Source organism: Belonocnema kinseyi, chromosome 9, assembly GCF_010883055.1.
Source record: "Belonocnema kinseyi isolate 2016_QV_RU_SX_M_011 chromosome 9, B_treatae_v1, whole genome shotgun sequence".
Taxonomy (NCBI): domain Eukaryota; kingdom Metazoa; phylum Arthropoda; class Insecta; order Hymenoptera; family Cynipidae; genus Belonocnema; species Belonocnema kinseyi.
In genome coordinates this window covers 100939077-100965099 of record NC_046665.1, presented here as the reverse complement: position 1 = coordinate 100965099, position 26023 = coordinate 100939077, and the positions used below count along the sequence as shown (strand labels likewise).

The following is a 26023-nucleotide window of genomic DNA, read 5'->3' as shown; positions in this document are numbered from 1 at the left end:
TTTTGCGAATATGAGTCGTCTTTGTGAAATCTTTGAAAATATTTTTAAATCTTTGTAAAGTCTTTGAAATCTTTGTAAATCCCTTGAAATCTTTCAAAATACTTTAAATATTTTGGAATCTTTGAGCATTTTTCTAAAACTTTTGAAATCCTGAAAATCTTCAAAATCCTTGTAAAATTGTTTGAAATGCTTTGAAATCCATACGAAATCTTTTAGATATTTGAGAAAACTTTGTGAAATCTTTTGCGTTCGTTTGAAATTATTGAAGTCTTTAAAATACTTGAAATCTTATAATCTCTCTGAAATATTTGTGATACCTTGCTGAAATCTTTTGTATCCAGTTAAAATCATTGAAATATCTGAAATCTTCGTGAAGCCTTTTGAATTCATCTAAAAAATTTGAAATCGTTTTATATCTTTGAAATGTTTTGAAATCTGGTTTACTATACCCATTTTGAAATATTTAAAATCTTGTTAATCTTTTAAAAATTTTAAATCCTTTGTGAAATGTTCGAAATCTTTACGAAATATTTGAAATCTGGTGTATACACCTTTTTGAATTCGTTGAAATTCTTGAAATCGATATGAAATGTTCGAAATCTTTGAAACAATATCCTAACCATTTTTGTTTAAAGAAAATATATATTTTTTTATTCTAGAAAAATAATAAACTGAGACCAAAATATAGCACATAAAAGTTGTAGGTCTCATTGAAACGCATATTTTTTGTATTTACACTTTTTCTCTGAAATTAATATTTTTCCAGAGACAAAAAAATGCATTTCAAAATTTTTTATTGAAATTTTGTTAATTGTGGGTTTAATCTAAAATAATGTAATTCATATCTGTTCATACGTGTATAAAATTTGTAAAAGGAAAATATATCCATGACATGAGATATTTTTTGTCGAGGAGGCATGTGGGCCACACACGACGAACCCCTTTCCAAAGTTGAGGGAGGAGGCACATCCCACCCACCCTACAGAATGTGTCATCTCATTTCTCCACTCTTTTCAATGTTTATTCTTTTAAATCAATAAATATTTTACAAAACTTTATACGTTCTTTAATAAATATTCCTATTAGGAAAAATAACGGAAATACAACAAATCCGTGTTTTTAGGAGATCCACAATAATTACGTACAAAATTTTACTGTCAGATTAACATCTTTCGAAATTTTGGGAATTTTTTTTTAAGTTAAAACTGTTAATAAATTATCTCTTTTCATTTTGGACAAAACTCCTTCTGGCACCGAGTTCGTTTGGCACTTTTAACTGGAAGTGCAAAAGAAACCCCTAGGCCAAATATTAAGTCAAAATTCATGGATGACTCATGTGTTAAGTCATCAAAGGCTTTGTTTTCAGAACAATTAATTTTTGGGTCACTTAGTCTTTATTGAGACAAATAAGGATTGAAAAAGCAGATGAGGGCGCTTGGTTCTTAAAAAGCTATATTGAAGATAATTTTAGAGATAAATATGTATCTATCCAAAAGCCTACTTATCCGGCTTAAAATTTAGGTGCCTAATAATTCTAACAACTATAATGGTTAGAAAAATCAATTATTGACCTAGTAATTTCCAAAGTAATTTCCGTATTCAAAAATATATCAACTACACTGAGTATTTAAAAACTAGAAAATATAGTTGTCAATTCTTAGAAGTATGTTATGGACAGTTCTACTTTATTTCCTCAAAGTTGATTGCAACCTATTTTTCAAAACATGTAAGTATAATAATTAAAACCATCCAATTGGAAATGTTAATTGCTAATTTCGTCATCTGATTTTTTCAATAAAAACACAACGTTTTCAATGTGTAAAAATTATTGCCAATTTTTTATGTATACAATTTTCGATAACTAATCACATAAAGTCATTATTTATAGTTTTTACACAAAAGTTATTTTTAGGCAAGTTATAATTCTTTCGAAATACGAACGGAAATATTCATTTTTTTATATTTACATAGTTAATGGTAAACTTATTTCAAATTTTAACAAAATTTACCTTCTACACTTATTTTTCCGTTTTGTTTACAGAAACTTTACAACTTTTAATAATGCTAATTTTGAATTTTGTAAATAAGTATCCCATTAAACAATAACAAATACAAAAAACGTAATTTTTCTCAGTATTTCAAAAAATTCTAACTTCATCAAATCCCCCTCTTATATTATTTTACAATTTAAAAAAATTATTACATTTTAAAAAGATTTTGATTTGTCGTGATGCTACAAAATAATCGAAAAATCATAATTTTGTAATGTAAATTTGTACTTGTAATGTTGACAATATTTTGTTACCTTTCATTTTGTTTGCTATGAAACAGGATATTTTATTGTAAATATTTATTGTTTTACTATTTTAAAATAAAAGATGAGAAAAGAAAAGAAAAGAAAAAGGGGGATTTGGAAGGCGTCTTCTTTTTCTCATTCCTCTTTGTTTATTTGATACTTGTCCAATTTAATCGTTTCTGGATTTTTGGAGTTAGAAATATTTTTTTTCCAATTCATCAGAATTTTGAAATCAAATTTTCAACATTTAAATTTTGATTTGATCTAAATTTTTTTTTTTTTGCTGTTAAAATACAACTGAAGGGTTGCAATGCAAAACTAGATAACAAAGTTGGAATTTTTCAGGTGAACGAAATAACACTCTGTAAAATCGAAAACATCATTTAAAGATGAAAGAAAAAGTTTACTCGCGATCTAAAACGTTTCTGAATTAAGACAAAAAAAGTATGATTAAAACAAAAAATAAATATTTACTCCTGAGACATTGAGTTGCTAAATTTGGAGGAAATTACTTTCATTAGAAAAATTTAACCAACACGGAGTAACTCATTCATTAATTTGTAGCTTCAAATTGCATGGGTGCAGGCTGAATAAGAATTAAAAAATTTTCATCCAAAAAAATTATCCTGATGAGGTAAAATAAAGATTTAGTGTGACGATATCGCACTGTAACAGACGATTTTTTGCAAAAAGGTCTATAAAAAGAAGTCCATTTAAAATTACTTTTGCTTGCGTAAGATCAAAATTTAAAGACTGCGGCTTCGGGCTCGGTTAAATGAAGTTTTCCAGTCCAGAATTGGAGTTAACCTCGAGTTTACAATACATATAAATTTGAAAATAAAAATTCAAATTTAATACTTTTATGCCATAAATAAATCCAAAATATTATATTTTTTCAAAAAATGTGTCGCATCTGACTAAGAAGTAATAAAATAAAAAGAACCTTTTATTTTGGATTAAAAATGATACTCAGGATGACCCTTTCACTTTCAAAAGAGGATTAGCTTCTAAATTTGAAAATCTAATGGAGGATACACGAGTGAGGAATTGTGGTACATGCACTTAGGAAGAAATGGCCTGCGTGGGTATTTTAGTAGTAAATCTGCGCGGTAGCGAATATGCAGCGATCTCAAGTGGGTGTTCCTTCGCTGGTGCGAGGAATGACTGAATTGAATGAGAACCCATGTCAATGAGTGAGTGAAGGAATATGAATGAGTGAGTGAGTGAGCATTCTGGACACATTGAAATGGCAGTAGTGGAAGTAGTTAAATAAGAAGCAGAGTAGGAGAAGGTAGAATGTAGATGGGAGTAAGAAGGGAAAAGTAGAAGGGAATAATAAAAAGAAAAGGAGAGGAGTGAAGAGAGAGAGGGGGGGGGAGAGAGATAGATAGAAAAGATGAAACGAGTCTGCGTGACAGCGAGAGAGATATCAGGACCACGCGAGATACATTCATTCATTCGCTCATTCATTCATTCATAAGCCACAGGGTCCAGACATCGCCGATTATCGAATCCTGAAACGTTTACATCAAGAAATCTTTGCAAAATTCAAATGATATTCATCAGTTCACAATTCACCTCCATAGATTGAAGGAAATTATTCAAATCTTCAGGAATATCAGATTTCGACATTTAGATCGCGTCTCGCAAACTGAAAATTATATGAGAAGTTTAAATTATTTATATGAGGTATACGTATTATTAGCAGGATCACAGCGATAAAGTAGTGCAATTGCAGGTAAAAGAGAGGATTAAGAGGGGATTAAGAGGGGATTTTATTTATTAATAAAATCGTTTCACAGTACTGTGTAATGTCATCCAATCGACAGAAGCCCCTTTTCTTCAGAAAGTTCCCTAGTCATTTTTGTGTTTTTATAAAATACTTTCTTTTAGCTGACTTTGAAAAATCCTTAGCACTATCAATGATAAAAATTCATCAGAAAAAAATCAAAAGTTTAAAAGCAGATAAACAACAGAATTTAAAAATGCTCATTTTTGCATTTATAATGTATTTTTGTCAGTAGATCGATGTTGATTCATCATTCTTATCAATTATTTTATAGTGTATTCTTTTAAATACAGAAAGCAGTTTTGTTTAAAGTATTTTTTTATTGGTAAGCTATATAGAAAGAAATAATCTGAAAAAGACCAAAATAACTCTTTAGAGTTCAGTTCTTTGTATTGTACTGTTCTGAAAAGTTCGATTCTTGCTCAACTTTAAAAAACAAAAACTACTATTTGAAAACCCTACTTTTTTGCTTTGTTTTTGTATCCTAGAAGTAAAAAGTTCAACTTTATTTCTAATGTATTTTTAGATGTTCGAAATATTTCTTCATGGGAGCTAAAAAAGTTAAAGCAAAAAAAAAACAGAAGCTTAAAAATCTATAAAATTAGCGAAATAAATCGTTAAGGACAATTTTGAAATTGGCATCATCAAAACTAATCTCTTTCAAAGTGTCTTATTTTCTAATGTCTTTCATTTCTGTTTATCACTCCTAAATAATAAAACAAAACCTTTTGAAAAAGGGAGAAAATTGGAGAATTATCGATTTTACCTGATTTTTTCGAATTTAAAGCTGAAAAAGGGGGACGAAGTAAAAAAATTGAACGAAGTGTGATCCTTGCTATAGAGTTTTATACTTTGATTAGAATTAAAATTTGTTATATTTAGCAACTTAAGGGTAAATACGTATGATGAAATTTGAGGCAGAATATTTTAAATTATTCAATTGTTTCGAGTGGGAGTTTGAGGGAGGGTAACGTAGAAAATTACTCCGTGTAGGGTCTTATACAGTGTATAACTAAATTCGCTCGTCGGGGCAAGTAGGGTCAAAACTTAACGGCAGTTGCTCCAATAAATTGACGACTGTCAATTAATTCATCATAAGTAGTATTAAACGGCTCGTACGTTATATATTTTTGCGAGGGAGGAATGAATCATTGTCAACATGTTTAACTTTTAAATTTTCAGACTGTAAAATAATTTTCCCAGTACATTTTAATTAAACTTCATACAAAGTGCGATTTGAATTTTTATCCTTATATAATCAAGATTTAATTTTAGAATTATTAATGAATTACATTTTAAACCTTTGGAAAAAAAAAATATATATATATATATATATAGTTGCAATCAAAACGTGATCAAAGGGGACACTAACCTAAAATTCGAGGAGGCTCGGCTGCGGATTGCGATTCAAAATTTAATTTCTGGTTAAAAGAAAATTTAAAACATGTTCCCGAGATAATAAATACCTGAATACAGGTAAAGAAAGTTTGATGTACAAAAGTCAGCCGATTCACAAAGATCGACCGAGAATCTTGAGACTGAACTTGCATAGGTTTTCAAAATCGGCTTTCAATAACAACTAAAAATAAAAATTTCAACTTCTTAGAAAATAAGAAAATTGCTCCTGAGATATTAGGATGCTGAAAGCGTTAAAAATAATTATTAATTCCTTAAAATTGTATAAAAAAATGAGATCGAATAAATCCTTTTACCACAATGTATATGATTTTTTTTTTTGGTTAAATTTGTTATGTAATAAACCCACTTTCAAAAAAAAAAAAAAAAAACGTTGGTCCGCATTTCTTAATAAAAAAATTCCACATGACGTTTCAATTTTGAATGACATTTGAAACTCACGAAGTCACAAATAGCTACCTAAAAAATATTTAAATTCATGAGTCAGTGATAAAGTGGCAGTTTCGAAAACAAAAATTACTTTTTTCAAATACATTTTGATCACATTGAATTGTTTTTTCATTATTTTTCCATGTTTTTTATCATAAAATACGTATTTTACATAGCCGTTAACGTCTTTCTAAATCCCTGGAAGCCTTATAAAATTATTAAAAATCTATCAAAATCCTTACGTAGGTATAATATTCTTAAATCAGTTGCAATCCTTAAAAAAATGTATAGAATCACTTAAAATATTTTAAAGTTACTCGCAATTCGTTTAGAAACGCTCTAAGGTCTCTTGAAATCCTAAAAACTCTTGGAAAGCCTTTGGGCACGCTTTAAATGATTCAAAATTTCTCAAATTGAAACCTTCTTAAACCGAATAAAATTGAGATATTCTGTGAAAGTCTTGAAAATCTTTTACAATTCTTCACATAGTCTCTATAAATTATTTAAAATCTGTTGGAGTCACTTGAAATTATTACAAATATCTTGAAACAAATATCTTCGGAAACGGTTACGTTTTTTTAACTTTTCAAAACCCAAAGATATCTTCTGAAATCTTAATATCTTGAAATCAATGGTTAAACACTTGATATTAAAAAATTAACGGGAATCAATAATTTTGTTATTTAATGAAATTAAGTTTTACATTCTTATCAATGTAAATAATTGAAGATCTGTATTTGAAAGAACAATGAAATATTTCGGCACCATAATGATAACAAATCAAATTAAAGGTTGTTGCAAATGTAGAGAAATTGAAAATTATCAGCGGATTTCATTTTGAAATTTCAAATGTAATCATTTGAGAAATTTCCAGCAATTCAAAAACCAATCAGGCTTTTAAAAAGAAGAATCCGACATTAAGACATTTGGTTACACCACTTTATTTTTGATAGAATCTATCTATAATATAAAGTGATAGAAAATGGAAAACGAGAGTAAAAATAATAAATAAAAAACTTACTTTTATAGATCTGTGATCAATCGGATAGCCTTTTCTATGTGATGGGCTTTCTTCATAAAAATCTTGATCTTCGTCCCCATAGTCATACAGGGACTCTAAATCCATGCTGCCTAAAACAGAAAGAAAATACTTCAAAGTATCTATTATAAAATATTTTAAGGTAATATTACTGATAAATAAAAAGAACGAGAACTTGATGTATTTAAATTTTTTTTAACCCTCGAAATTCTAGGTGCATAAAATTTATGACGAGCCAATATAATTATGACTAAAAAAAATGCTGAACGTGAGAAGATGAACGAAAAGTTTGCTTTTCAAGATTTCGTGCAACACGTGTTCAATATGCTGCACATGTGCGCAAGGCTGAGGTAGATTGTTCGATCATCTGGAATGCTTTACTACCCATGGATCGGAACCGCATCAGGTAGAGTTTCCCAGGGAAAGAGGAAACGAAAAGGAAAAAAAGGTTCTCAGAATGTGGACCGGCAGAAGAGGAAACTTGTTAAAGATTAAGGGCAATACAAGTTGAAGATGCTCCACTCGAAATTGCTAATTTTTATTCCTCCTTTTATTTAAGGATCCCTCCTATTACATATAAAAAAATTGTAATTTTCTTTCAAATATTTTGAAGCCCTCTTCATTATTTGATACTCAGAGAAGTGTCCTCTTTTGTCAAAAGACTGTCTTTTGACACAAAACTTTATTTTCAAAATTGCTTGATCGTTTCGTGACTAAAAAATATAAGTTTTTAACAAAATAGTTGAATTTTCAACAAAATAGTTAAAATTTAAACCAACAAAGATGAATTCTCAACCAAAAATTTAATCACTGATATTTCAATCAAAAAGATGAAATTTTTACGAAATAAAAAATAAAATAATTGAAAATCCATACAGACGAATTTTTAACAAAATACATTCATTTTCACACAAATACTTGAATTCTCAACTAGAAAATATAATTTTTTTACCAAAATCGAGAATTTAAATTTTCAGTCAAAAAAAATTAATTTTGAACAAAAAAAAACAACGCATTTCAAACCAAAACAGAAGGAATTCAAAACCAAGAAGATTAATTTTATGCATAAAAAAAGGAATTTTCCAGTAAAATGATGAATTTTTAACAAAGAGATAAATTTGCAAGTAGAAATTAAAAGTGGCAGTACAGAAATAGATAAATAATAAAATCGAAATTTTACAAGAAAGCGAAAACATATTCTTGAATATCGAAATCATCATTTGAAGATAAGACGTTCAGTTCCGAGGAAATAGATGAGTCAGTTGACAATCCCAGTGACACTGACCACTAATTGGAGCAGACTCTGCAGCGGACTGAGATAAAACATGTAAATTAAATTTTTTTAAAAACTTACTCTCGAGATACTATGTTACTGAATGAAGATAAAAAGTTTTGACCTAGAAAAGTTAGCCAATTCCAAGTAATGCATCCACCAATTTCGAGGTTGCATTATCACATGTTTTCAAAATCGGGTTTTAGTAGCGATTGAAAATAGAATCTTCATTTTTTCACACAAATAAAAACTTGCTCCCGAGATATGGAGAAGCTAAATAAGAACAACAAATGTATGATACAAACAAATTATTCTGTTCCGGGAAAATAAGAATTTAGTGTGACCGAATCGAATTGAGATCGGTGAAATAACTATAAAGAGCATAAAACCATTTCAAATTGATTATATTTGACAGTTATTTAAAATGTATCTTATAGAGATTTTCTGATTTGCAAGATTTTGTTTTCAAAGTCACTGACAGCTCTAACCAATAAAATTCCTTCACTTTCCTCTGACCACCCTGGTGTAAAAGACGATAAAAAATACTTTGTCAGTTGATGTGACTGCCGAACATGTAATAAATTATTGAAAACTTCTTTGTGCTAATTTTATTACTCAGGTCAGAGAAGAAGTGATAATTTAAGAATCTTCCTTCGAAAAACGTTACATAAGAGGGAAATAAAATCCGAAGAATGTAAGTCCAAGATTTCCCACAGCGCAAATTTTTTGTTCCTCTTGAGTGAGTCTGAATGATAGTCATTTAACTTTAACGCAGGTCGTGACCACGACCTTAGGGTGCGGAGGCTGCATGCAGGCAAGCAAGCAAGGATTCGTGACAGGGGATGCCGAAGAGCAGGTCATATTAACTTGCGGGAGGGGGTTGGAACCCTGGTTTTACAAAGATCAAGTTACTCTCCACTCCCACGAAGCGACAGATGGTAGGTGCAAAATTTTCAACGCTTGGTGCCGAGTTGCCGACCATACACACTACACAGGGTCAGAGTCGATTTCCTAAAACGTCTCAAAACCTCGATTTGGCCTTTTAAGCTTTTAAACGAGCCCTCCCAGAGACAAAAGACTTCATTCTTTTTAAGACTGCACAATAAAGAATTTCCACAAATCTTCAACTTTTGCGCGAAACGATCCATTGACGCAAATTTTTACAGGGAGCACAGAGATTCAATGGTTCAATTTTAGGTAACAAAAAGTGGATTTAATTTATTTTTAAATACTTTTTATATCATATGGATATATCGCGAATATTGCACAAAAATGCCTTTCAACAGTAGCCCTTTCTTTGGCAAGTTTTCTAGTCACTTTTTGGTTAAACAATGTTTGTTTGTTCATGTTTGAATTTTTTAAAATGTTTCTATTTTTATCAGTAGACAGATTTTGATTCTTTATTCTCATAAATTTCCTTCTAGTGTATTATCAAACGGAGTAAGTTCGGCCATACGGGGTAAACTCGAAAACCCCTAAATTTCCTAAATTGATAGAATAAATGATGCAAAACTGTTCCAAGTATCTGGAATCAGTTCAAACCTTAACTAATTGATTTAGGTTCAAACCACCCACCTTAAGTAATTGACACTATCAATTTAGGAATGTCCGAATTTACCCCATATGTCCGAATTTAACCCGTCGACGGTTTTCTTTTCAGTAAAACACCTTGAGTTGTTCAAAATATTTTTATAAGTAATTTAGAAACAAATAATTTGAAAACCATAAAAATAACTATTGGAAATATCGACTTATTTTGTTTTTGTATCCTTCTAATTTAACATTTTTATCAGTTGAAAACCCTCATAAATGTACAAAACATTTTTTTTTTAATTTTTAGCTAAAAAAAAAATTATAGTGTCAGAAACAGAAATTTACAAATTATTTCTCTATTTCCAAAATTTAGTTTCTAAAGCGAAAACTAACATACTTTTCTCTTATTAGCCTTTTTACGTATTCTATTATGTATCAAGATCATCGCTCAGTAAACAATAAATGGGAAAATTGGGTGAAAATTATCAATTTTTGGTGTAGAAAATGATTTTGAAAATTCGTTTTTTTGTGTTGAAAGTCAATGATTATATCTGAAAATAACAATACTAATATTTTCTGTTTACATTCAATTATTTTGTATTAAAAATGAATATCTATTACACTAAAAATTCAACTGCTTGTGGAAAATTAATCTATTTTATTAGCAATACGTCTTTTTTTAATTCATCTCTTTTGACAGATATTCAATAGTTTTTGTTGTTGTTGGGGATAAAAAATCGTTTCTATTTGAAAATTCAAGCACTTGGTTAATGAATCATAATTGTAGTTGAAAATTAATCTTTTCAACTGTTTCGGTAAAAATTACCTATTTTTGTTGTTGTTAAAAATGCAAATGCTATGTTGAAAATTAATTTGTTTTGGTGGAGCATTTAACTTTTAGTTGAAATATCGTCTTTTTTACTGAATTAAACTGTGTTTTTTTTATTACAAATTAAAATCTGTTTGGGTTGAAAATTCAGCTACTTAGTTGAAGGTTGAACTACTTTGTTAAAAATGCATCATTTTAGTTGACAATTTTTCACTTTAGTTGAAGATTTAACTATTTTGATAAAAATGAATTCTTTTGATAGAAAATTTAATTATTCTAATCATGATTTATAACTGAATAAATCAAAACTTCGTAAAAAGGGGGGGGGGGCTGCGCAAAAATTCTCGAGTTTTGGTGTTTTAGGAGATTCTGAAAGTTCGTTTCTTTTTAAATTAATGCTTTTAACTGAAGCTTTAATAATTCCATTTTTTGTTTGGAAACTCATCTGCTTGGGTGAGACCATCATTTTTGGTTTACAATGAAAATGAATTATTTTATAGTTGTAGATTCAACTATTTTATTCAAAGGTCTCCTTTTTTTAATTCAACTGTCTTTTTTTTTAAATTTTAAATAGAAATCGGTTTTGATTAAAAATTCATCATATTAGTTGACAAATTTTCTCTTTGGTTAAAAATTGAGATATTTTGTGGAAAATTAATTCTTTTAACTAAAAATTAAATCATTCTGTTTATGATTATTAGAAAAAGAAATATAAATTTTGTACATAAGGGGAGCGAAAGGAGAAAGTTAGTTTTTTTCTTGTTGCAAATTGAATTTTTTAGTTACAAATTTAATTATTCCAGTTTTGAATTGAAAATTCATCTGTTGACGGAAATTTTAAATATTTTTGTAAAGAATGCAACTGGTTGATAAAAAATGAAGCTTTTTTGTTTGAATTCAACGTTTGGTTAAAGATGAAATATTTGGTTAAACCTCATTTTTTGGCTGAAGATTCATCACTTTAGTTGGAACTTTATCCCTTTGGTTAAAAATGAAACTATTTGGTTGAAAATTATTTCATTTAGCTGAAAATTTAATTCTTTTGTTTCTGATTCCTAAAAAAATGAATCATAACGTCATAAAAAATGTGGGAAAAGGGTGAAAATTGGGCCAAAATTTTCGATTTGAAGTTTTTTAGGGGATTGAAACATTTTTGAAGGGGAAAACGGGATAGAATGGTAATTGGGTAAAAACCCAGTGGACACGAATTTTTTAATTTCGTGCCCGCTTGGAATGTGAATCGACTGTTCCCTGTTGTCAGTGCAAATACATCTCGCAAAGTTTTTTGAATTCCCTTGTGTTACTAACAGTTAACACCAATGTATATCCTCATCGGATTTATAGTAATAAAATTGAAATAGGCCTGAATAACGTTACTTGATGTCGTGCAAGAGACACATTGCTCTCAAACTCCTTATCTAAGAAATAAAATTCTCCTTGACATAGCCGACGTCCCAAAAAGGTTTTCCATTTCTGAACCGGTCGCTTGAAGGGTTTCCGCTGATCTTGGCACTGCCAGTTTTTCTCGGTTCAACATACTCGAGTTGAGCAAACGCAGAATAACGGTTATATACATAACAAATTTCCAGGAAAAGCACATTTTCATTAATTCAACTTAATACGTGTCCTTGCGATGAACTCGTCGGGCAACAATTCTTGTTTCGCAAAACTACAGAACAAAAATGTTCAAAAGATTTCCGACATTAATAAAAAAATAGTTGCAGAAATAATACCTCCACTAGAATCTACAATAAAGAACATCAAATCTGTATGGTATATTTATGATCTTGAATTTGTATTAGATCCAAAATCGGATTCAGTGAAAAATACAAAAATTTGAATATATTAATACACATTAAATATTGCATGAGCTCTTCTGCCACTAATATACTTGAATAATATAAGATACAGAATTGTGGAAAAGAGAACTGACATTTCCAGAACGTGAAAAATAATTAGATTTAAATTCATTATAGAACTTGATACTAAAATTGTAAAATGCACAAACTCAGGAAACGACTTCTCACTCTCTGAAATACGAAAGTATTGCAAAAAAATTAAATAAAATACATATATGAAAGATAATACCATCGAATCTATAATTTATAAGAATATTAGAAAATACTATCAGTGGCTGTTCCAAAACGCAACGCTATTGTGAAAACTTTTTCCACACTTTTAAATAAAATAATCTATATTGAATTTAAGAAGTCGAAATATATAATATTTTCAAGGAAATAGTTGAATTTTCAAGAAAAGAGTTGAGTTTTCAAACTAAAAAGTCGAATTATCTCTATAGAAAACAGTTGAACATTCAATCCGAAAATATAAATTTTCAACCAACAAATTTTTTACCAATAGTTACAGCATGAAGCCAAAAAGACGAATTTAAAAAAAAAACATGAATTTTAAACAAAACAAATCAATTTTCAATCGAGAACTTTTCTACCCAAAAATTTGAGTTTTTACAAAAAGGCGAGATTTCGTTGAATTTTCCAAGCTAAAAAGTGAAATTTAAAGCAATAGTTAAATTTTCAACAACAATATAATAAATAATTATCCAGAAAGTTGCAGTTACAATTAAATAGTTGAACTCTTAAGGAAAAGAGACTTCTATGCTGGATTTTTTAAACTAAAAAGTTTAATTTTCAAGAATTGCCGTTCAAACAATTGATTATCAGTACGAAAAAACGCTTCAATCAAAGAAATGAATCTTTAACAAATAAAATGAATTTACAACAAAATTAATAAATTTTCAATTAAAAAAATGGAATTTTAAACTAAAAACGATCAGTTTTTAAGAAGAAATGGAAGTTTAATTTTCAGTTGAAAACGTTAATTTTTTGATGAATTTTCAATAAAATAGTTGAATCTTAATTAATTTAATTTCAACCAAGCATTAGTTGAATTTTCCACCAATTTAATGCTGAATTCTCAAGGAAAAATTTTGTTGTTGAAATTTCAATTAAAAACTATCAATGTTCAGCCAAAAACGGATTGTTTAAATTTTTAGTTTGGAAAATTAATTTTCGTTGTTTTTAAGCATTGCAAAAATATTATTCACGTTTATATTGCCCACGCGTAATGCCACATTCTGCGCAAAACCCCGCCCTCAATCACAAAACATGCCCCCCCCCCCTTCAGACGGTATGACGTAATTTTGTAACGGCCCCTTACATTAACTTATCAACACCTGGTAATGCGCATTGAAGTATGAAGTAATGTTGCAAGAAATAGTATGATTTCGTAAATGAAAACCATGAATTTACTAATATTTAAGAGTACTTATAAAAAGTATCTGATTGAACAAGCAAAAACCTCCCCCGAAACTTGGACCTGTCTGATCGAATCTGAGAGATAGGATCGACTGATAAAAATGATATAAATTATTGTGAAATCTGATTGAAAAGCAGTTGTAGCATTATTCCTGCGAGTCATTTTGAAAGTCGCAGGAAAATCTTCTTTCGGGACTTTTTTTATTACTGATTAGTATTCAGAAGAAAACGATTGAGAGAGACGAGAGACGTAAACAAAAGAGTAAACAAAAGCAAGCGTCATAAATAAGAGACACTTTTACCTGACAACTACCTGCGTCTAGAAAAAAGGACCTCGAACTTGATCACGTGTATGAACAAGATTTCTAGATATGGATAGGTAAACCTATAACGGAGTTTGGTATCTGTCTCACTCGTTAAAACCTGCTATGAATACCAAGTAAATGACGGTCGCAAGTCGTAGAAATTGGTGTTTGAACAACTCATACTAAGTGATGGTAATTACCCCATGAATAAAAAGACTAATATTTAGCTAGAGCAGTTTATTAATGATTTATTATGCAAAGCCGTCAAATACCTTCTTTAAAATCATAATAATTTTACTCTCTATTTCATATTTTAATAAATCAACTATTGTTCTTTTAGGGGCCATTAATAAACTACATTACACTATCATGGTGGGGGGGTCAGATTTTTTGACGATTTGTGAAGTAGGGGGAAGAGTTAAAGCAGAATTTAACATCATATATGAAAAAAATAAAGAGAATAACAATTTTTTGAAATTCTTGAAAAAATGAATATGAGTGATTTTATTTTATAAGTAAATTTAAAATTTCAAAATTCCACTATTTTTGGTTGAAAATTAATTCTATTTAATTGAAAAGTCTGCAATTATTTATTTGGTTCAGAATTGATATATCTTGGTCAAAAATTCTACTATTTGATTTGATTGAACTATTTTCTTAAAAAATGATCTTTGGTTTAAAATTAGAAAGTATGTGAACGTACCGCAAAAATCTGGCATTTGTTCCGAAATTTTAACACAAATGGCCCCTTTTCCAGTTTTATTTGTATCGAAAAGATCCGGTTATTTGAACAGAAATTTCGGTCCTATTTCATTAACGGTTAAAATAAATCGTTTTCATTAAAAAATTAAACTACATGTATGGTTGAAAATCATGCTTTTTTGTTGTTGAAAATTTAATTATTTTGTAAAAAATTTGCTTTTTGGATAAATGATTCAACGGCTTGGTTAAAAATTCGCCTTTTCGGGTAAAACATGCTATTACTTTGGAAAGCGCGGATATGCTATATTTTTGCAAAAATGAGAATATTATGAGTCACATAATTTTTATAAACGGCTTATTATATTATACTACTGTATATTTATATTGTATATGTAAAAACCCGCAAGGGCATACATGAGAGAATAAATTTAAAATTGAAAAAATTGCTATTATTTTGGTAAAAACTTAAACTAATTAAATGAAAATAAAAAATTGTGTTGATAATTCAACTATTTGATGGAAAATTTATGTATTTTCTCGTAAATTCGTACTTTTTCGTAAAAAGTTAATTTGCTTGATCGAAAATTCAACTACTAGGTTGAAAGTCCACCTAATTTGTTACCAATTCATTTTATTAGTTAAATATTTGCTTAAAAATTGGTTTGATTTTTTTTGTCGAAAATTTAACTGTTTTGTAGAAAATTTGTCTCTTTGGTTTTAAAATTCTATTATTTTGTTGGAAAATTAAACTACTTGGCTAAAAATTAAAAATCTTGTTAAAATTGATTTTATCTTTTCATTTAAAAATCTTGTTGGTTAAAAGTTCAAAATACATCTTTTATGAAGATTCATATTTTGTTAAATATTCATCATTTTAATTCGAAATTTAACTATTTTTGTTATAAAATTAATTATTTTGTTAAACATTCAACTATTTTATTGAGAAATTGTATTTTTCGATAGAAAATTACACCATTTAAGTATTTCAGATTGACCGCTCAACTGTCCTCTAAAAAGTTCGTCTTTTTGACTTAAAAATTAAACAATACTGTTGTTGATGTAACTCTTAGTAAGGGAACTTTCATTTTTTCATTTAAGAATTCGATCATTTGGTTCAAAATTCAAGTACTTGTTTAAAAATACAGCTATTTGCGGTTATACATAATTTTATTTGTTTAAAAATTCCATTATTTTGTTAATGTCATCTTTTTTTCGAAAATTCGTCCTTTTGGATTGAAAATTCGTCCGGTTAGCTTGAAATCACAACTATTTGGTCGAATAATCATCAACTTCCTTGGTTGAAAATTCTTCTCCTTGGCTATAAAAATGAACTGTTTTGCAAAACGTACAACTTTTTAGCTTTGAAACTTAACTGTTTCTTGAAAAAATCATTTCTTTCGGTAGAAAATTTTGTCATTTTTGTTGCAAATTCAACTATTCAGTTTAAAATACAATATATTTCGAATAGTGTTCAAAATACCGTGTTGTACTTTTTGAACGGCCCCTCAAATCATTTTAATTTACGCATTTTGTCAAAAAGGGCCTCTAATCTTTCAACGACTACATTTTTAGATATCCCAGATGAGAGTACCTAACCCGTAACGACTCACAGAAATTTCATTCACCACTAAACTTTCTTTTGCAGGTATTTCCGAAAAATTAAACAAAAAAAACTCTAAACGTGCATATAAAAACTGTAATTTTCACATCTGAGAATAGATGAGGCTCAGGACTATAAACTTAAATAACCTTAAGGGTCAAAGGCAAATTGCTTTACAGTTTACAGCATGTCTCCAGATGCGTTATTTTTACCTGCTTCCAACGAGTTTAGTTGTAAAAAATGACCCGAAATCCTAAATATTTATGAGACTATTTCTCTTAAGTTAACTTTTACATTTTTAAAGCATTTATTTCACTTTACTTTAAAACATTTGGAATGCAGATGCTTGGATCCCGAAGTACGGAAATATTTAAATATGATAATATAAAAATGCCAGACTTTTAAAACCTTGACTTTTGTTATAAGAATATTAAAGGCAATATATGAGACTTTGGATTGAAGCTACCTACGAGAAAAAAAATAACAGTTATAATAATTGAAATAACATCTTGATTTATGTGAGCAACAGCCAGAACACTATTATTGCTATGCCTGATAATAGAGAACTACTCTTTAATATAAGAAAAATAATGTAGGATTAAGGCGCTCAAAATTCCCAACATTTTCACTAATTTTTCCCTGACCAATTTTTTATTATTCCCGACCATTAATATTCAAAGGACAGCATTTCAATCTTGTAACCTTTTTATCAACGAATATTTTATAAACGATATTAAAAAATATGTTAGATTGAAATTAAAAGGAATTTTAATTTATGGATTTATTTCAACCGAAAACTGACTTCGACCATAAATTAGGAATTTCTAATCCCAACGGACGAACTTTCAACAAAACAATTGAATTTTTAATAAAATAGTTGGATTTTTAACCAAATGTCTAATATTTGCACCTACAAAAATGAACTTCCAACCAAATGATCGTAAAAAAAGTAAAGAAATTTTTACCAAAATAGTTTAAAAAATTAACCGAACGGTAGAATTTAGTAACTAAAAAATATTTTTTCAACCGGGAAGATTAATTGTCTATCGAAAATGACGAATTTGCAACAAAATACATTAATTTTGAAACAAATAGTTAAACTTTCTAATAAAAAAGATCAATCACTCAAAAACATCAATTTGCAACAACAAGAAAAAGTAATACTTCATGAAAATAGTAAAATTTTAAACAAAAGGGATGAATTTTTCAACCAAAAAGTTTTCTGTAAATTAAATACATTTTTAACCCGAAAATATAAATCCTCAACCAAACCAGATTAAGTTTCAACCAAACAGTTGCATTTTTTACCAATAAACCAGGTTAAAAAGTTATATAGTTTATATATAGTGGATAAGACAATGATATTTTTCATTGGTTTTAAGAACTTTTCTATGTAAGACAAATGAAAAATACCAGTGTTTTGTCCAGTATATATAAATTGTCGGAGGAGTGTTGCGGAACGAACGTGTTATTTACTTAAATAGCACGAGAATTCTGGATCAATCTGAAAAATCTCTATCCCTTCCACACGCTACTCCTTACCCCTACCGAGTGAATCACGCCTACCCCGAAAGGGAAATGGCTTAATGGTGTAATAATAATAATAATAATAATAATAATAATAATAATAATATATAACTTTTTCACCTGGGAATGAGGAAAATTCAACATAAAAATATTAGTTTTCTATAAAAAAAGACGAATATTCACTGTAGTTCAAGTTTGACCCAAATAGATGAATTTTCAATTTAAAAAAAATCAATTTAAAGAAATAGTTTAACTTTTAACAAAAAAGTTGAATTTTTATTCGATTTTTCGCTTCACAAATATCGATAATAATTTAAGATCCAATTCGGGAGGTCCCTCTGTAGACATTTCAACCAAAAAGATTTTTATTTTAAATCAACGAAAAGCGTATTATCAAGAAAATAATAGAATTTTCGACCAACGAAGATTAGTTTCCGAATAAAAAGTTTCATTTTTATCCAAGAGCCATGAATTTTCTATTATTAAAACAGATGAATTTTTGTACAAAAAGACGAACTTTGAACCAAGAAAGATTTCAGTTGAATACTCAACAACAAAATATAAATTTTCAACAAAAGTTCATTCTCTACCAAAATAGTTAAATATTTAATCCAAAAAGACGAATTAAAAAAAAACTCTTGAATTTTCTACCAATAAGTATAACTTTTTAACCAAATTGTGAAATATTGAACTAAATCATAAAGAAATACAAGGCTAATAAATCACTAACAAGAATATTATGTCAAGGAACGTCGCAAAACTTCATTAAATAATTCCCTATTGTTTAAAGTGCCTCTTAATGAAATTCCCCGACCTTTTCCTAATAGGCAGGTGTTCCCTAACCTACGGCCACCCAGAACCTTAGTAGTTTTTAGCAAACAAATCCAAATCTGACAATTAAATGTACTATCAAATTAATTAAAAACTCGCAGCACACCAGAAATGAAACGAAATAAACCAGTTTTCCTCATAGGAAAAAAATCCTAAATATATACCCTTTTTAAAAGGGTTTCTGAATTATATTTGAAACACTGTTCCTTTTTCAAACAGATTGAAGAATTTGGTTTGAACATAAGGAGGAAGTTTAAATTTTATCCACTCTTTGAGGAGCCTGAGCGTCTATTGTTTTAGGTTCGAGAGCAAAGTAATATCTAACAGAGGAGAGTTCTCACATGCGGGCAGCCCTTGTTTCTGCCCCTATAGTTTCTTGGGCCCACATAAATAAGGAATTAAATCTCAACGTATCGCCCAGATCTCAATTTTTCATGCCAATTTGGAACTATCATTACACCCTGATTTTGTTCTCACCAAGATCATTCCCCATAAAATAAAGCTATAAATAAAACACATTAAAATCTCGTTAGCTAACGAAATTTGAAACAACAAACTGGGAGGTCACTGGACCAAGAAATGACAAAGAATTTTGTTTAATTTTCAATAAAAACGGCGGTCTCTTTCCCATTCTTTAGAGAATTCCTATTTTCTCCTATTTTCAAGAAAATTGTTCTTTTTTTCTCTCGTTTTTTCCGTTTAAATGCTAAATCAAATTAATAGAACCCAATAAGAAACCCCCTATTTTTGGTTTATAATTCAATGAAATTATTTAAACTATAATTATTTTGTTAAAAAATCAACTATTTTGTTAAATGCTTGGTTGAAAATTGTATATAGTAAAATTTGAATGTCTCCTAAAAATTATTTTGTTGAAAATTCGTCTCTTTTCTTTCAAACGTCTACTACTTCGTTGTATCTTTTTGAGTTTAAAAGTAAAATGTTTTCTAAAAATTCGTCTTTTTAGGTTCAAAATTCAACTATTTGGTTTAAAAACGAATTATTTTGTTGAAAAATTAACTGAGCGGTGAAAAAAATATCCTTTTGAATTGAATATCAATCTTATATGGTAGAAAAGTAATCCTTGTTGGTTAAAAATACTTCTTTCTTGTTTGAAAATTAACTCTATTTTTAGAGTTTACCTGTCTTCTAAAAAATTGTTTTTGTTTGGCTCGAAAATGTAACAACTTGTTTTAAAAAATAAATATTTTTCTGAACATTCGTCTCTTTTTATTGAAATTCTGACTATTTGGTTGTAAATGCAACTGTTTAGTGAAGGCATACTTTTTGGCTCGAAAATTCAACAATTTGGTTAACGTCTCTTTTTATTGAAAGTTCTACTATTCGTCTGCGAATGCAACTATCTAGTTGAAAATTCATATTTCTTGATTGTTAATTATATTTTTTTGTTTGAAAATTTAACCTTTCAAATTAATAACTTAACTGGAATCTGAAAAATTGGTCTTTTTGTCTTGAAAATTCAACTAATTGGTTAGAAATTAAATTATCTTATTAAAAGGTCAACTATTTTTGTAAGAATTAAATTTTTTTGTTAAAAATTCGACTTTAAGATGAAAATTCATCTCTTTTGGTGGAAACTTCAACTATTTGGTTGAAAATACTATATATTTCGACATGAAATCTTATGTATTTAAAACATTTCATATTGAATTTAATATTTTACCTACATATTAATTTTATTTATACGAATTTATTCCACTACTTTTATGCGAAATCACCCTATTTCTACTGTTTGACAGCACTTTATCCTGTAATGGATGTATTTAACAAAAACTATTACAAGTTTTGAAGCCTGGGAACTTTTTTTAGAGGTTTCCGTGATATAACTTGTTCATTATTGAACCATTTAATTGAAAGATTTTGAATGCACATTTTTTAAGCTTTAATTTCGAGCGTAGAAAATTCAGACGAATTCAATTTTGGCTAGTTTAATTTGCAGTTTACTATCGATTTCATTAAATGAAAATATATTCAGGCTTTAGCACTTTGAACATTTTTAATTTTAATGACAACTACAAAAAAAGTGCCTACATGACAACTGGAAAATTCAAGACACCTTAATCAGCAACAAACATCCATTCATGGACTTTCTTTCTACGCAAATTCAAACAAGTCACCCTATTACGACACTCCTTTCAGTTTACACACTCAAGTGACGCAACTCACTGACTGGTAAAAAAGTAATTGAAGTGTGTAATAACCAATAACTATGAGAAGTAACAAAGAGCCTATCTCAGGAGATTTTTTTTTAACAAATAGCACAACTCAATAAGTCCAGACAGATATCTTTCATCTCTATCGACAATTAGTACAATAAGTTATAAACTCAAGTCCAACAAAGACCCTCGAAAAAAAAAGCAAATGGAAATACAGCGAAAAGTTTGTGATCAGTAGGAGAGCTTTTTTTGCCCCTCCGACTTTCCTCTCCACGCACAAAAGATCAAAGTGCACCGTTTCGGTTGCATTCGCCAAATTCGAGCGAGAGAACAGAAAATATCTCCTTGAAGAATTATTACAAGCATTGGGACCTGCTGTCCTACTACAAATTTCGTCTCCCTTTCACCTATCTTCCTTCTTTTCTTTTCTCAGTCTCATAGTCCTTCGTCAGCGTTTAGTCAGAATACCACAGGGACGCATTCATCACCCAAAACTACGGAACAAGTGGTCATTTAAAGGGAAAACTATTTACAGTGCAAAGTAAATATTTCCCCTGGAAGAAAACTAAACTCCGAGCTAAACTCAGAAGAAGACATTTAAAAAATGCTTTACATCACCAAAAACTATTTAAAAATATCAATTAAAATAGTTTAATTTTCAACAAAAAAAAGGATATTTTTTTTACAAAATATTTATACTTTCAGCTACGTAGATGAATTATAAAAAAATGAATTCTTAACAAACAAAAAAATGATATTCGATATTTCACACTAAAAATATTTTTAATTTAAAACAAAGTTGAATTTGACAACAAAGGTTAATTTCGAACAATTTAAATAGTAAAATTTTCAGTCGAAAACATTAATTTTTAACCAAATACATGACGAACAGCAAATTTTCTGTAAACCAGCTGCGTTTTCAAATTGACAATATGAAATTTCGACCAAGAGATGAATTTTCAACTAAAATGATGAATCTTAAACGAAAAAAAAAATGATTTTTAAGTAAGTAGCTCCAACCAAGTAGTTGAATTTCCAACGAACAAAAGATAAATTAGCATGGCAATTTTCGATTTAAAAAAATGAATTCTCTATCATAAAAGATGAATTTTTTATCCAACAGACGAATTTTTTTCCAAAAAGACGAATGTTAAAATAAAACAGTAAAATAACCCAAAAAGATAGTTAAATTTCAAATCTACAAAAACGAATTTTTTAAAAAACAATTCAATCCATGCGCCGCAAAGGGGCTAATAAGGAATTTCCTGCAAAACAATTGCGTTTTCAAATTGACAATATCAATGTTCAAAAACAAAAGTTAACTTTTAACCAAATAGTATCATTTTTAACCAAAAGAGATGAATTTTCAACTACAATGACGAATCTTTAAACAAAAAATTAGTTTTTTAAGAACGTAGTTCCAACCAAGTAGTTGAATATTTAGCAAAAAATATTGAATTTCTACCACAAGAGATGAATTTTCAAACCAAAAAGAAGATTTTCAACCAAAAAGATGTTTGATTCAAGAAAAAGAAATGTGGATCAAATTAATGAATTTTCTCGCCAAAAAGATAAATTCCTTGCAATACATCTATGTTTTATACTCGAAAAAATGAATTTTCACAAAAAAGTTGATTTTGAACCAAATAAAAGAATTTCCCAACAAGCAGTTGTATTTTCAAATAAAAAGATATAATTTCTACCCAAAAAAATTAATTTTAAAATAAAATGACGAATCTTCCACCAAACAAACAATAGAAACAAATTTTCAACCAACTATTTTAATTATGAAGCAAAAAATATATATGTTCAGAACGCAGTTGAGATTTCAAACAAAAAGTTCATTTTCAAGAAACATAAATTTTCTACCAAAAAGATGAAGTTTTAATTCAAACGGACGAATTTTCTATACAAAAAAGACATTTGTTCAAGATAACAGTTACATTTTGAACCAAAAAGATAATGTTTTAACTACATAGCTGAATTTTCAGCAAAATAATAAAATATTTAACCAAGTAGTAGGATTCATAATAAAAAAAAAAAAAGATGCATTATAAACCAAAAATGCGAATGTTCAAGAAAACAGTAGTATTTTGGAAAGAGCAATAAACTTTTTACCAAAGAAGTTGAATTTTTAACAAAATAATTAAATTTTAAATCAAACAGTAGAATTTTTAAGAAAATAGATTAATTCTGAACCATAAATATAACAGTATAGTTTTCAAATAAAAATAAATAACTGCCAACCAAAAGATAAACACATAGAGATTTTATATCCAAAAAGTTCAATCCTCTTTTATTGTATTTCAGATATCCCTACTCGATAATTAACATGCATCGTTTAATTTGAAGAATATTTAGACATTGATATACTTTTTAATATCTGTTTTTTTTTTCTATTTAGGTTCATTTTGACTAAACACTACTCAAACTCTTTTTGGAAAAGTGGCTTTAATTATCTAATTTTTCGATGCATTGTTCAACGAAATATATTTTAAAAACAATATCTATCTATATATAAATATAAACCAATAAATATCAACTCAATTTTTGAGAATAAAGATTCTAAAATCTATAATATCATTTTCGTGATCCAAAAAAAGTCTCCGACTGCGACAAAGGTGGATTATTGAAAAGAAGAGTGGTTTTTTCAAATTTGCGAGAATGTGTTCTTTTTTGTTGAAGCATTTGAATGGTGGCAGATTGAATTTTCTGGAGAGTAAAGCACCAGAGGCAGAGCCCATGTCAGAGAGGCCTTTCTGAGTAAAACCGGCTTGATGATTTCGCTTTAGAGTTTAGTTTAGGTTTAGGCTTTAGGGTCCAATCCGCCCCTGGCTCTCTTTTAGACTTCCCCTGGGCCCCCCCTAACCCAATGGCTCTTTCTTGAGTCCTCAGTCGTTCGACTTTGCTACAGCCAACTCTATCCAGAGCAAGCCCCGCGGCGCGACGTTGCCATGCCAGGCAGGGTTCGAGATCCAAGAAACTGTACAAAAACCATCAGGCCCACCAACACGAAGATCGTGTTCCTCCTCCACCACGTCTCTCGGTCTGATCCTTTTTTTCTAATTGCAAGACGCTCCACGCCTTGCACTTTGTAAAACGTGACGTTACGTCGAGTCCGACCGACTGGAAACCCTACTTCTCAGAACAGTCGTTCGGGCTTAATAAATTCGATACTAGCAGTAATACATGTCCACTTTAAAAGCAACTCGAGTTATCGCACCGTCCAACTAATGGCATAAGCGATTCAGGGTTAAATAATATTCTGGAACAACTACGCGACTCGATAAATAAATCGCTGAGTAGGACGAACTCCCTCCTGAGTGCACTCACTTCTCATTGTTCACCTGAGAATTAAATCTCAATAATTCCAAAAATCGAAATAACCAGAACCGGGTTTTGGCCTCAGGCCGCCCTTTTTCCAGTCGCTGTGCCAACAATAAAAATTAGCCGTCCTAGGGCATTTTTAGCCACTAAACTACTAAAGAAATTACGATACTGGAAACAACATTCAAAGATGAGGAGGAGTAGAATAAAGATGTCAGACTTCAAAGAAAAAATTCTCTGAAAACAATACAAATAAGGTGATTTTTTACGAAAATTGGAGCAAAGATTCGTTTCAATAAAATTAATATATAGGTACGAAAATAGATGAATTTTCAAATCAAAGGCGAATTTTTATTCAAAATTTTGAATTTTCAAGTTAGAAAGTGGAATTATTTACAAAATAGTTTACTTTTTAAGCAAATAATCGAATTTCCAGCCATGTAGATAAATATTCAACGAAATAATCAAATTTAAAAAAAATCAATCAGTTCCATTGCAAACAAAGAAAGATGAATATTTAAAAAAATATGACTTCTATAATAAAATATGAATTTCCCATCCCAAAACGATGAATTTTCGAGCAAAAAAAGATTACTTTAAAAACAGAATAGTTCAATTTTTAACCTAATAGTTCAATTTTCAAGGCAGAAAAGAAGAATTTTTAATAAGACATTAGAATATTTAAAAACAAGCTTAATGTTTAGCTTTACTGTCATAAAAGATAAATGTTCAAACTTAAAGGACTAATTTTCAACAAAAAAGGCCAATTTAAAAAAAAACAGTTGATTTTTTGATAAAAAAAATGATAAAAATTAACCCACAAACAGTTGCATTTTCAAGTCAAGAAGACGATTTTTTAGAAGTCAATTCAATTGTTAACAAATAAATTGATTTTTAACTAAGAAAGATCAATATTTCAACAAAAAAGATCACTTTTCTATCATAAAATATGAATTTTCCAACCACACAGGTGAAATTTTCTAACAAAGCATATTAATTTACAACAAAAAAGTGTTATTTTTAACTGAAGGGGATGATTTTCGCAGAAAAGAAGACAAATTTATAATGAGAAAAGAACAAAAATGCAACCAAATAAGATAATAGTAGACTTTTTAATAAAAAATATTTAACTTTCAACCAAAAAGATGACTGCTACCAAAACTTGGATTTTTAATTCTAATTTCTACCCAAAAAGACGATTTTTTAACAAAATAGTTGTATTTTCGACCAAATAAATATTATAATAATATTATATAATATTACATTTCCACAAAAAAAATCAAATTTTAAACTTAAAATTTTAATTTTCACCCCAAAAAGTCTAATTTCTAGGAAGACAATTAAATTTTGAACAAATAAGTTTATTTTCATCCAAAAAATATGAATATTTATTATTTAACAAAGCAAAAGAGAGAAATTTTCTATAATAAAATAAGAATTTTCCATTCAAACAGATGAATTTTCTACCAAAACAAATTAATTTTAAACAAAACAGTTTGTTTTTTTAACCAAAGGAGATGATTTCTGCAGCAACAAAAACAAAATCACTTGAAAAAAAAAAGTAGAATTTCATACAAAAATAATTATATTTTCAATCAAAAGAAATAAATTCAGAATCAACAATATAATATTAGACTTTTCAAATAAAAAGCATTTAAGTTTCCACCAAAAAGAT

The 26023-nt window shown here is 28.8% G+C and overlaps 1 protein-coding gene across 2 annotated transcripts in view; it reads right to left on the bottom strand.

Moving 5' to 3' along the window:
• Positions 1–26023, bottom strand: part of LOC117179522 (ETS-like protein pointed) — a 249344-nt gene that overhangs the window by 220996 nt on the left and 2325 nt on the right. For both annotated transcript variants that reach the window (XM_033371404.1, XM_033371403.1), the window contains exon 2: positions 6952–7061. In XM_033371404.1, the coding sequence (XP_033227295.1) occupies positions 6952–7056 (105 nt within the window). In that variant the 5' untranslated portion in view covers positions 7057–7061. The remainder of the gene's footprint in view (positions 1–6951; positions 7062–26023) is intronic.